The sequence below is a fragment of the Malus domestica genome, chromosome 10 (assembly GCF_042453785.1).
Source record: "Malus domestica chromosome 10, GDT2T_hap1".
Taxonomy (NCBI): domain Eukaryota; kingdom Viridiplantae; phylum Streptophyta; class Magnoliopsida; order Rosales; family Rosaceae; genus Malus; species Malus domestica.
In genome coordinates this window covers 9352160-9364849 of record NC_091670.1, presented here as the reverse complement: position 1 = coordinate 9364849, position 12690 = coordinate 9352160, and the positions used below count along the sequence as shown (strand labels likewise).

At 38.3% G+C, this 12690-nt stretch overlaps 2 protein-coding genes across 2 annotated transcripts; both read right to left on the bottom strand.

The window, feature by feature from the left end:
- Positions 1 to 455: 455 nt before the first annotated feature.
- Positions 456 to 3534, bottom strand: LOC139188545 (uncharacterized). Its single transcript, XM_070806141.1, has 5 exons — positions 3264 to 3534; positions 3043 to 3167; positions 2654 to 2722; positions 1168 to 1258; positions 456 to 523 (listed from the first exon to the last, which is right to left on the bottom strand). The coding sequence occupies exons 1-5, from the start codon at positions 3532 to 3534 to the stop codon at positions 456 to 458; spliced, it is 624 nt and encodes a 207-aa protein (XP_070662242.1).
- Positions 3535 to 10720: 7186 nt separating this feature from the next.
- On the bottom strand, positions 10721 to 12259 carry LOC103440366 (bZIP transcription factor 11). Its single transcript, XM_008379038.4, has one exon. It carries the CDS (start codon positions 11484 to 11486, stop codon positions 11007 to 11009), a length of 480 nt encoding a protein of 159 aa, XP_008377260.1. The 5' UTR covers positions 11487 to 12259; the 3' UTR covers positions 10721 to 11006.
- Between the last annotated feature and the right edge of the window lie 431 nt (positions 12260 to 12690).

The following is a 12690-nucleotide window of genomic DNA, read 5'->3' as shown; positions in this document are numbered from 1 at the left end:
AATCAGAGGATCAAAATAGAGAGAGATTGTAACCCAAAACCATCAAAAATACAAATATTTGTTTGTGCACGTTGTTCTTGTCTCTTTCGTTTCGGGAATTTTCCGTGTTCACAACTATAATTTAGTAAAATTCTTCTTTAGTTATAAATAAGCGGTTTTAAGTTCGATTTACATGTATGATGATGACGTATTATATTTGTGTGAGTTTGATACTCAATTAGTGGATGAATCATTGCCCTTGTACCACGATGTGGGTTCGAATTCCGTCGGTTCCATAATCTAACATCTAATCTAACAAATATATTGTTTGACAAAACAAAAAAGAAAAGTATATTGTTCTATATAAAAAAAATAAATATACTTTATTTATATTTTTTAACTTCTCATTTATAAAACGACCTCTTAATTAAATCAGATAAAATTAATGGAATTGTGGTTCTTTTTTCTTTTTTTTGTTAAACTGGAATTACACCAGGGTAAAGCCAAAATACACTAGAAAAGCCCACACAGAGGACAAACAACACTACAAACCATAGAAACAACATACAACAAAGTGAAACAGGGCTAAAGACCAACACAGTCAACAACTACATGTCACCCTAATTCACTTCAACACCGACTCTAATTAATGTGGGCAAGGTAGACCATCTTTGTTCAGAATATGTACAATCGAAGATGGGGGTTGTCTTTCAACCCAAGTATAATTGCTCATCTCTAAGTTCTTCGCAGAAGCTAATCTGTGAGCCACCATATTGACGGATCAAGGAACCCAAGACCAGCTACACTGTTGGAATGACCCATTCAGTTGCATAGCTTTCCAAAGCACCGGAATTGCCTCCCACCTTCCTTGATAAATGGAATTGCATAAACTAGAAACAACTTCTTTTGAATCCGATTCAATTATAACCTTGCCTAACTCCAAATGATTAGCAAGCTTGCACCCTTCCAAAATAGCTTTTGCCTTAACTTCTTGCACTCTCTTTGCCGAAATACTTTGCTTTCTAGCAGTGATAAATCTACCATTAAAGTCTTTAATCATTGTGGCCACATATCCTTTTTTTGTTGTCGAGATCCAACTTGCATCGACATTGACTTTGTACCATGAAAGCTCGAGTGGAAACCAAACCGAGATTGTTTGAGGATCTCTAATCAAATTTGCTTAATTACCTGGAGAAGTTCCTGATCCCACAGCAGCCCTGTTCGACCTTTTGTTAGCCTCCATGAAAGCAGCATGGCCACAATTAATTTTATGAATTACCTGCAAAGGCAACATAGTTTTCTGATTGAAAATATCATTACATCTTTCCTTCCAAATATTCCGACAAGTGAAAGCCACTTGTGATAAAATTTGGTTCTTATCTAGCTTACTTCCCATATTAGCATTAATTAAAGAATATAACCAATTTTCAAAAGTATAAATTTCATTTTGATTCACCTTGTAATTAAGTTGACCTCCAAACCAGACAAGTTGAACCCATAGATACAACAAAAACAAATACTCCACCGATTCCTCCTCTTCATTACATATAGGCTAAGTAGGAGAGATAGCAACATGTCTTTTAAAGAGATCCATCCTAGTTGCCAGAGCTCTATGAAGGATTCGCCACATGAAAATTCTAATCTTTGGAGGGACCTCCAGCTTCCAAATACTCTTCCAAACTTGTTTGTTTATCGAAGCAAGTAAAGATGATCCCCTATGCTGAATAGGAACCTCCCTGCTTTGAATCCAATGATAACCAAACTTAACCGTATACTTACCCTTCTTCTCTGAAGGCCAAATGAATCTATCATCACAGAAAGGATCTCCAATTTGTTCCTCTTTTATCTGTTTCATCTCCCGTTGAGACAGACAAGAACTAACGGGTTAGAGGTCCTATTCATGAGAAGATGGCCTAATTATGGAAGCAACATTTTGACTCCAGTTTATATTAGAAGACTTCGAAGGATAAGGATGTCCATTCTGTAAAGAAGGAACCCAACGATCCACCCAAAGCCTTATAGTTCTACCATTCATCACCTGCCACTGGCCTCCTCTCAAAAGAATCTCTCTCCCTTCCAATAAACTTGCCCAAGCCCACGAAGCCCTACTCCCTTTTCTAGCCTCGAGAAATGAAGAATGGGGAAAATATCTTGCTTTAATAAATCTGACCCATAAAGAATCAGGCTTCATCAACATTTTCCAACACTATTTTGCCAACAAAGCAACATTAAACTCTTGTAAATTTCTGAATCCCAGCCCTCGATCTTGCTTTGACAAGCCAATGACATCGCAGCTAACCTAATGAATCCGCTTATCCTCATTATTTTGTCCCCACCAAAAACTTGCAATCAGATAATCCAATTCCTTACAAAAATGCGCAGGAAATTTGAAAATATTCATTGGATAAACTAGAACAGCTTGAGCAACAACTTTAATCATCACTTCTTTACCCGCATGCGACAACAATTTATGTTTCCATCCCTGAATCTTTCTCAATAATCGATCTTTAATATATCCCAAAGCTTGACATTTAGACGTACCCCAAATTGTTGGCAGACCCAGATAAGTACTAGGGTTATCAACAATGGGCATCCCAAGTATCTCACCCATCTCATCCATAACTGTTCTTGGGGTATTTGTACTAAAATAAACACTTGATTTGTTAAGACTAACCTGCTGACCCGAGGCAGTACAATAAGCTTTTAGGATCTGCACAATATTCCGACAATTTTGTTGATTGGCCTGGAGAAAAATCAAGGTATAATCCGCAAAGAACATATGCGCAATGCATGGACTATTTGAACTAATTTTAATTCCGCTAAGATAATTCAAATCCACCGTTCTTTGAATAAGCGAAGAAAGAACATCACTTACAAACAAAAATAGATAGGGTGAGAGAGGATCCCTTTGACGAAGTCCCCGAGATGGTAGAAATTTTCTGCCAGGTCTGCCATTAATTAAAATAGAAAAGTCAACAGTCACCAACAATTCATGATTAAATTCACCCATCTCCGATCAAACCCCATTTTAATCACAACCTCCTCCAAGAAGTCTCACTCTACCTGATCATAAGCCTTATTCATATCCAGCTTAATACCCAACTCAAATTTTCTTTTTGTTCTCCTGAGTTTCATGAAGTGGAAGATCTCATGGGCAATCAATATATTATCTTGCATTTGCCTGCCCGCTACAAAAGCATTATGCATATGAGAGATTAAATTTGGTAAGAGAGGTTTAAGACGATTAGCAAGGATTTTTTAGAGTACCTTGTAAGAAAAGTTACATAGGCTAATACGCCTAAATTGCGTCACAGTCTCCGAGTTCGACACCTTAGGGATGAGAACAATCTGCGTAGAGTTTAACTTTTTAGGGCTAATCTCCCCATTCATAAAATCACAGGCAATTCCTCTAACCTCCTGCGATATCACATCCCAATAGCATTGATAAAATATCCCTTGAAAACCATCCGGCCTCGGTGCTCTCAAACTCCCCATCTGAAACACAGCATCTTCCACTTCACTATCACATATTGGCCTGGTAAGGATATTATTCATCTCCGGAGTTATTTTTCGCTTAATGCAATCCAGAAGAGTTCCCTATTCCCTTGGACTGTCAGACGTAAACAGAGCCTTATATTGCTCATCAACAATTCTTCTTATTAGCTTGTCATTTTCTACCCACTGCCCATTTGCATCCATGAGCTTCACGATCTTATTCTGCCTTCTTAGCTGCAACGTGGATTGGTGAAAGAAAGCTGTATTAGCATCCCCCTACTGCAACCATTTGACCATTGACCTTTGATGCCAATAAGCCTCCTCTTGCTCCCACAAATTATCAAGCTGTATGGAAACTTCCTGAATTTGTTCAACATTCTCCTTCCAGTTGACTTGTAGCTCTTCCAATTGTCTCATTAAGCTCTCTATGTGCTCATTCTGTTGTCTAAACTTCCGCCTACTCCATTCATTCAACCTGCCCCTGCATAGATTAAGTTTCTTCTACCATCTCAATAACGAGTCACCCACACACTCTTCATCCTAGCATTTTTTTATAATCTCTCTGCAACCCTCATATTTTGTCCAAAAAACTTCAAATCTAAATGGACATTTACCCCGAACAACTACAGGCTCACTGTTGACAATAAGTGGGCAATGATCAGATCCCATAACCAACCCATGTATAACTGAAGTGTTCGGCCACCACTCCTGCCATTTCACGTTGATGAGACATCTATCAATTCTTTCTTCCACCAATTGTCCAACCCTTGTACCTCTCCAGGTAAATTTAGGCCCCTTAAAGCCTATATCAATCAATTTCATTCTGTTCATAAAGCTTTGTAAATATCTAGTCCAATTAAGCCTAACTTCTCAGCCTCCCGATTTTTCATCCTCCCATAAGAATTCATTAATGTCTCCATCACACATCCATGGTATATCACAAGGCCCAAAACAGTTACCATCCACCTTCAAAAATCCTCATTTTCATCTCTATAAAGGATTCCATAAATCCATGTAACTCTAAATTGAGGTTGAGAGCCATCCATACTAATATATGAATCAATTACAGAGTTTGAAGAAAAAGGAATTCTAACCTCCGTACCATTGTCCCACCAAAGGCTAATACCGCCAGCAGTACTCATTGGTGGAACGTCAAAACCATTAGCATATCCCAACCTTTGACACAATGCTGCAATTCTATGGTTGTTCAGTTTGGTTTCAGAAAGAAAAACCATATCGAGTCGATGTTTACCAATAAGCCCTTGAAGAGCTCAAATTGCCGTGTCTGACCTTAGACCATGGCAGTTCCACAGTAGATAAATCATGGCGCCCTGGCGGCTGATTGGGGCTAGCCGCCACAACTCGATTGTGAATTTGCCTCAGTCACCCTACCTGTATAATAAGCTTCCTGGTCCAACTGAACCATTGGAACATCAAGCAGTTTCCTTCCTCCCATAACAACCTTCTTGCTCCAACTGACGTCCCCTAGTTCTATACCTTCGAATTTTCTGCCCTCCACTATGCACAAAAGACGAACTGCCTTCTCCTTTTTTCCCCTTCTTTCTTTTATAATCTGAGGCTTCTTCCAACTTGTCATCTGCACGCCTTTTAAGTCCCATCGAGCAAAATAAATTTGCAAAAACATCTTGATGACTTCTATCCTGCACTTGAGGCCTAGCAGTATCTGTACTAGTCACCATTGTAGGCTAAAAATTCAACATTGAGTGAATAACATCCCCAACTTGCTCACAGGTCCCACCATGCAGTTCATCAGTTGACAAAGAGCTGCTTCCTTCTACACCACCTAAAATGGTAGGCCTATTATTATTAAGTATCTCTTCAGGCACATCTTCAATAACCACATTACCCAATTGGTTTGCGTTTTGTCTAAGCCCAAAGAAAAGCATAGTCGGCCCAAATATATTCTCATCTCCTCCTAACACCTGGTGGGCCATGTGAGATGAGGCCTCACCCATTATCCATTGCAACCTCTCCCCGTCACCGCCTCGCCTCCTACTCCCAATTGAGATCATTCCCGAATCTGGAGACCGTGTTCTGCGTGCATCACCATCATAGTTGGGACCCACCGTTTGACTACTCTGGACTCCACCTCCTTCCTCCCGCGTGACATTCCACCGTCTTTGCTGATCAACATACGAAGCCTCACTACCTATTCCAGCGTGTCTTCTTTCTCCCTGAGAAAACACCAACTGTCTTGGACTTTCCTGAATGTCCCTGATAGCAGCAGTTTGTGTCCACTCCTCATAACCTGTGGCACCCCCTCTATTATATCCAAAAGAACACTCTGTGTTGACATGTCCGATTCTACCACACCTGTAGTAGAAGTTTTGCAGCCTTTCATACCTAAATTCGATCCATGTCTCCTTGTTATTAGGTCTGGGAAGCCAACAACCTGTTGCTAAAGGATTTCTAGTATTAATATCAACCCGAACCCTTAGAAAACCTCTAGCATGAGATAAATCCTCCATCCCAATAAAATCTCCAATTTCCCGAGCCAGTCTTTTAACATTATTCTCTGTATGAAGGTATAATGGAACTCCTCTAATTTGCACCCAAAACGGCATAATCTCCAGTTGGACCTCCTCAAAAGCAAGTTCAGGTGGCCATCTTTTAACCACAAAGTGCTGCTTCATTACCGCCCATGGCACTTGCTCCAAAATCCTTCGTGTTCGCGTCAGGAATTTCCGTCGGGGATGTCTCCTGGCCGACGAGCACACAGCTCCCCTGGAGGTTGGCGCCGGTTTTGAGGGCTGCTGTCGGGCTTCTGCTTCGCTGTCGGGCGTTGTCGGGCAAGTCTCGTCGGGCAAGACTCTTCGGGCAAGGCTGAAAGAAAAGGACAGCGTTAACTTTGAGAGGTGCCTTTGTTGGGCCTTAGGTGTAGGCCTTAAGGCTTCCTATCAAGGTTAACATTTAGGTGCTCAGGCGTGCCACTGCCATCTTTAGCATGGCAGATGTAAAATGGATATCGCTTTAGTTGCATGTATGTATGTATCCAAGAAACCGTGTTAGTTATAACAGGTGCCTTTGTGGGGCCTTAGGTGTAGGCCTTGAGGCTTCCCATCAATAACTAAACCGGTGCTTGAACACATCATATTTGTTCTAGTGATTGCCGGAGTTTTCTAACTATTATACTTCTGATTACCCGAGTCCAAGAAGTAGAATGAACCCAAATAACCGAGTCCAAGAAGTAGAATGAACCCAAATAAGTGCCTTTGTGGGGCCTTAGATGTAGGCCTTGAGGCTTCCTATCAGAGTTCATTCCTATACTTAGACTCTTTAGATCGCTGAACGGAATGAATCCAAATGGATGCCTTTGTGGGACCTTAGGTGTAGGCCTTGAGGCTTTCCATTAGAATCCATTCCATACTCAAGCTTTCTATGGTAATCATGATATAATAGAAGGAAAACTAGAGGGTAGGTTGATTACTTGCGCCCCAAGTAACTTCGGACTTCTCGTTTATCAAGGACTGTCGTGGATGGGTTAAGTCCACATAAGGTTCTTTTTTATGCCTTGAGGCCAAGGACTTTTAACTGATCAGATTTACATGCCCAAGGGCTTAGAACTTGGATCTGGTTTGAACACTGACGATATATTCAAATCGGATTCAAGTACTGAGAAAGCCTTTTAATAGTCATATTGCTAGAAATAACTTGCATATAACTGGAAGTATACAACATATTGAAAAGACAAAAACAAAGCAAAGAAGGTCGGGCAAGGTTAAACCTTATCGGGTAAGGTTGCTCGTCTTGCAGGTTCCTATCTTTGTAGTTTTGTCAAAGCTCTGAAAGCTTAGAGGGAGAGAGAGAGATTACAAAAAATGAATCGATACTACAGCAAGGTTGAACAAGGTAGCAGAGCTATTACAAAGGGTTGAAGAGAGGGTTATCCCGAGGGGGATGAAGGCTTGTCCCGAAAGGGATGAAGGCTGACTACAGCTTTGTTTTGAAGGCAAATCTGGTTTGAGCAGAGTTTGTGCTTTTGTTTGTTTGTTTGAGTGTCCTTATTCCTGGTTTCTCCTTCTTCTTATATAGACAACTTGGCTTGGCTTCCTGTAGCAGCGGCCTTGCCCGAATGCGGTTTGAAGGTGATGACTCATCGGCTTTTTTACATGGACTGCCATCATAAAGTACTTTATGAGCTGTGTAGCTGATCAGTCTATACCACTTGGCCTTTGGGTAGGTAAGCAAGTGGTCTTCATGAGCTGCACCAAGTCAGAAAAGGCCCTTTCTGCCTTCTGGGCTTCGACTGGGCTTCGACTATCTTCCCTTTGGGCCTCCTTTCGGGCCAGCTCCTTTCTTGAGCCCAAAGTTTAGTTTTTGATCCAAACACTTCGTACAACTTCCTCATCTCTGACTGTAATAATAAATGTATTATCTCTGACCCACTTGATTTGAATGTCACCAAACTCCCTCCAGGATGACCTCAAAACATTCCTTATTCCCCACTTATTCAATGTTTTATCTGCCAAAACAGCCCCAATGAGGCGGATCCCACTTTCCATAGACGTCAACTCCATAGACTCCTCTAAATGAATCACCAGATCTTCAACCTCCCCTTGCGCCATGCTGTGGGAGATCCCTTTCAGCCAACTTACAGATTCCACACCCCCCAAAAAGTACCAGACGCTAACAACAGAGCATTTCATCTCAAATATGTGATTAATTAGTGGCTCTGTTTTCTTTCCTAAATGTCGAACGAATATGACAAACACATGCACGTAAAAGCTAATTGTAATGTAAGCAGCATCTAAGCACAAGCTTACTGTTTGATTATTATTATTTTTTTTTATAATTGCGCAGGTTTAGCAGGTAGATCTCATATATTTAAATAAATAAATTAATATTGTAACCATAACTTCATTATTTCTGATGCCTGCAGTTCATCATGTACATGTGTTTGAGAAGTTGCAGTGCTAAAATTGTTCCCTTCACGTGGGACTTGTTCCTTGACAACTTGAGCACTCCAAAATTCCCCAAGTTTACCATGGCCTATCCCTTTTTTATTTTTTTTTAATTTTATATTTTAAAGATTTTTTTTAGAGCTTTTCAGGCACCCACTTGGTGATTTTAACCATAATTCAATCTTAATTTTTGTTTAAATTTCAATTAGTTGGTTTTATTACCCTTTACCTGTCGTTATTATTTTAATATTTCATTCATCCTTCTGCCTTTTTCTCAGATTCACAATGCTTGGTTTTACTTTTACCCTAGCAAAGAAAAGGAAAATATTAAGTCTAAAATCTTGTGAGAATCACATATAAGCAAATATGACTTCAGTTAAATGTTTCGCTTTATATATTGTTTGTGTTGATATACTCCTTTCTTTTGCTAAAAATTTGTACTTTATACAACAAACTGTCACTAATATAGATCGCTGCAAAAGAATATAGAATTCATCGATCAAACAGTTACAAATAGTTTTTGTTATGTGATATATGTAGCCACTTGGTTAGAGAAGGCCTCATGTTCAAATAACATAGATATTGAAGACGATATATGTGATGAGTTTGATACTTAATAGTAGCTAACTCCAATGTGATGGCGTAACTTTAATATAACATTGTAAGTACATTGTAAAAGACTATAAAGATCTTATCTTTTGTAAACTATATATATATATATATATATATATATATATCAATCTAACAATTACAAATGATTCTCATCAGTTGCAAAAAAATCCTATAAAAGTGAATATCGAGAGACATCATAAGACATGAGTAGAAAAAGCAGTTGTGGTACTCTTCTAGTATGCACTGATGTATATTATATATTAAAATTTTTTATTGTTCTGTTATTGGATATTAGAGCCTTGATCGAACATTCAACTCTTCATTCATTTAGTACATGTCATACACCATAATATAGTAAAATTTTCGCTCGTTTTCACTGGGTCTGTAATAAGTTTATATCAAGAATAAAATGGAAAACTCTAATTTCAGTGCCTTTGTGGTCCACAAGCTGCAATGGAATCAAGTGCAAAACAGAGTTCTTTCCTAACCCATTAAACTTTAGGGAACTTTAACGAAAAGCTCCCGGTACTGTTCACTTTAACGAAAAACCATATTTTTACACTAAAAAGTCAATCCTGGTACTATTCATTTTACCCTTTATTTTGTCCTTATCATTAAAACTCAAAATTTTCAAGCATTTTTCATTAGTTTTCCTTAAACTTTATACCCATCATAAGGCAAAATATCTTTTTCAACAGTGAAAACTATGGTACAACTTAAAAAAAAAAAAAAAAAAAGAAAGAGAAGGAGAACCCATATAACAAGTTTTACAAAAGAGAAGGAGATGTAGATCTCTAGGTTGGTGATTAAGGAAGATCAATCACCATCTCTTGCCTAAACTGGTGGAAAACTTTCTCATATGATTGATAATTTGAAACTTGTTAAAAAGACTTTTAGCCCAAGTTGTTAGACTTTAAGACTTTTAATCACTCAGAAGTGGGTTCAAGCACTTCTCAAGTGGCGATATTTCTAAATATTGAAGGAAAAAAGGAAACATAAATATCTTGATTGTGTTTAAAGAAAATGTTTACTTTTCAAACTTCCAAAACAATTGATTCCAACTTGCTAACCTTAGAGATAAAACATAAGAGCATATCCAAGAGACTCTATAAACAACATTTGTTAACCATTTTAGCAAAAAACCAACAAAATGTTGCTCCAAGAGACTCTTTAAATGAATCTTCAAATTAACAAAGTGAATTGACTCTATAAACTTGTAAAAGAAGGGAGATTATAACATTTGCCAAACATTTAACAAAAAAGAAAATAACCATTATTACTACTCTTCAAATCTAAATGTGCACTTCTCATAACAATATTTATTTTTTCTTTTTAAATATAGAAAGCTTAGAATGCCAGTAATAAATCTTAAAAAAAATGTATTCAAAATAGTTGACGAATTGGCTCACCTATATGCACTAAATATGGAGCAAAAAAGGTAATCTTATGAGCAAGATAAGGCTAAACATGAAGTAAAGGCGAGAAAAAAAGAGTTAAATAGGCAAAAAAGACAAGAGAAGGATCAAGATATTATATTCCGACGCCTCGAAGATATTATACTAATTCAAAACATTTTTGTAGAAGTGAAAAAAAATTGCATTTTTTCACGAAAGAGGAAGTATCATACACTCCAAAAGAATTGATGCTCTTGAATTGCAAAACAGTTGTACGCATAACGCATGCATGCTAGAGAAAGACAAATTGAAGACAACTTTTTAAGCAATAAAAACAGCTACACTCACATTAATAGCTAATAAGAAAATTCCACTGCAATAAAATCATAGCCCCCATTTACAGACCCAGAAAACCCAACACCACAGCTCTTTTGTTTTACATTAACACACAAATAATTCCTTAAACACCATCTAATTAAAACAGTCAAATAAAACTACACACATCTCTCTCTCTCTCTCTCTCTAGTTTTTATCAATCCATCCAATCCTATCGATAAGTCGACAGAAACACGATACAGATATAAATAGATAAACCCGAACACGGTCAGTAGAACATCTCTGCAGAGGCCATTATAGGCTGATTAAGATATGACAGATTCAAAGGGTTGAAGAAGCTGTCATGAGGCTCAGCGAAGCAGCTTGAATCTGCTGCAGCTGCATGGAGCCCCCCATTGTTTGCATTCAAGAAACTGGCAATCTCATTGAGGGACTGCAATCTGTTGCTGAGCTCATCAGCTTGGGCTCTGAGAACAGAGTTCTCTGCCTCAACGTTCATGTAATGCTGGCTTGTGATGTTGAGGCTGGAGATGATCTGTTCGTTGTCCTTCTGTAGCTGGCTGATCTGGCCCGTCAGATCATCCAAGTGCTTCTGCTTCCTCATCCTAGACCGCCTGGCCGATTCGCGGTTGGAAATCATTCTCTTCCTCTTTCTCTGGTCCATCAGAGCCGTCAAGTCTTCCTCAGAGCATGAATTTTGATGAATCATGGAGGAGGAGCCTGAAGATGTCCCACTGGAGGAAGCCATTGATGAAAACCACAGAAAGTTTTGCAGATTTTCCCAGAAATTAATTCAGAGAGAGATTATTGCAGGACCCAAGAACAAAATAAACTCAAAACTTACAGAAAATAGTAGAAATACTAATTATTATTATTGTAGGGTTTGATGGTAAGTGAAATCATGAAACGTAATAAAGCCAGTAAAGAAAGACGACCGAGAAGGATTGAACTAAATGGGTCCTGCGCCTGTAAGTGGAATTTATCATGCACTCGGAGAGAAGGGTTTCACTCAGAACTGGAGTCATCAATCTCAAACATCAAGAACAAAATGTTTAGCATTTAAGATAAAGTTTCTTGAAAAAAAAACAGAAGCAAAAAGTAAATAACAAGATTTAGGGTATTTTTGAAACAATCTCAGAAACTCCAGCGAAGCATAAAGCTTGAAACTTTCTGAGAATTTGGATATTTGGAGAGACAAAATCCCAAATTTAAAAGCAGAACGGGAGAAAAACTAGGACAGATGAAAACCGAGATGGATCAAATGGGCTGCAAACTCAAGAAACCCAGAAGAAGAAAGGGAAGATGAAGAAAAACTGAAAAAGGTGGAAGAGAGGAGGGATTGGAGGGTTTGGGGGATGGAATTTATAGAGAAAAAGGAGCCAAATAGTTGATGATAATATATTAAAAGGAAATATATTAATAGGAGTTTGGAATCTGATATTATATTAAAAGGGATGGGACATGTGAGGTGGTGAGGAGAGAGAAGACCTCACAACCGTCCAGATCCAGCTGGGAACCAACAATCTCATGTTGTTTGTAATTGTCATAGATTTTTATAGTAAACATTTTTTAACTGAAAGGAACTGCATGTCAAATAAACGTAGGGATACCGATTTTTTTTAGGGTGAAACTGTCGGATTAGATTAATTGGTCAGAACAGTGTCTGTTTATAGCTTGGAAATTTAATTTTGAAACTCTAACGTTGTTTAGAGATGTTTTATTCCAACAAATGTAATATGACGATCAGTTATAATTTGAGTGAATTTCAAAGCAAATTAAAAAGAAATTTTAAATTATACAATTAGGCCTCGTTTGGCAGGTCGGACTGTACTGACTATTTCTGTCGGATAGGATAAATAGTCACCGGATAGTACTGACTAAATTAGTCGGGTGTTTGATGCAGTATCGGACTATTGACCGTATTATTTATACTGTGCTTGATATTATATCGG

What these genes read in the sequence shown, in the direction of transcription:
- LOC103440366 (XM_008379038.4), bottom strand. Translation starts at nt 11,486, where the DNA reads ATGGCTTCCTCCAGTGGGACATCTTCAGGCTCCTCCTCCATGATTCAT.
- LOC139188545 (XM_070806141.1), bottom strand. Translation starts at nt 3,534, where the DNA reads ATGAATAATATCCTTACCAGGCCAATATGTGATAGTGAAGTGGAAGAT. An exon ending in ATTTAGGCGTATTAGCCTAT is followed by an intron (nt 3,168 to 3,263) that starts GTAACTTTTCTT and finishes ATGCTTTTGTAG; the next exon opens with CGGGCAGGCAAATGCAAGAT. An exon ending in GGGATCAGGAACTTCTCCAG is followed by an intron (nt 524 to 1,167) that starts GTAATTAAGCAA and finishes TATGGTTTGTAG; the next exon opens with TGTTGTTTGTCCTCTGTGTG.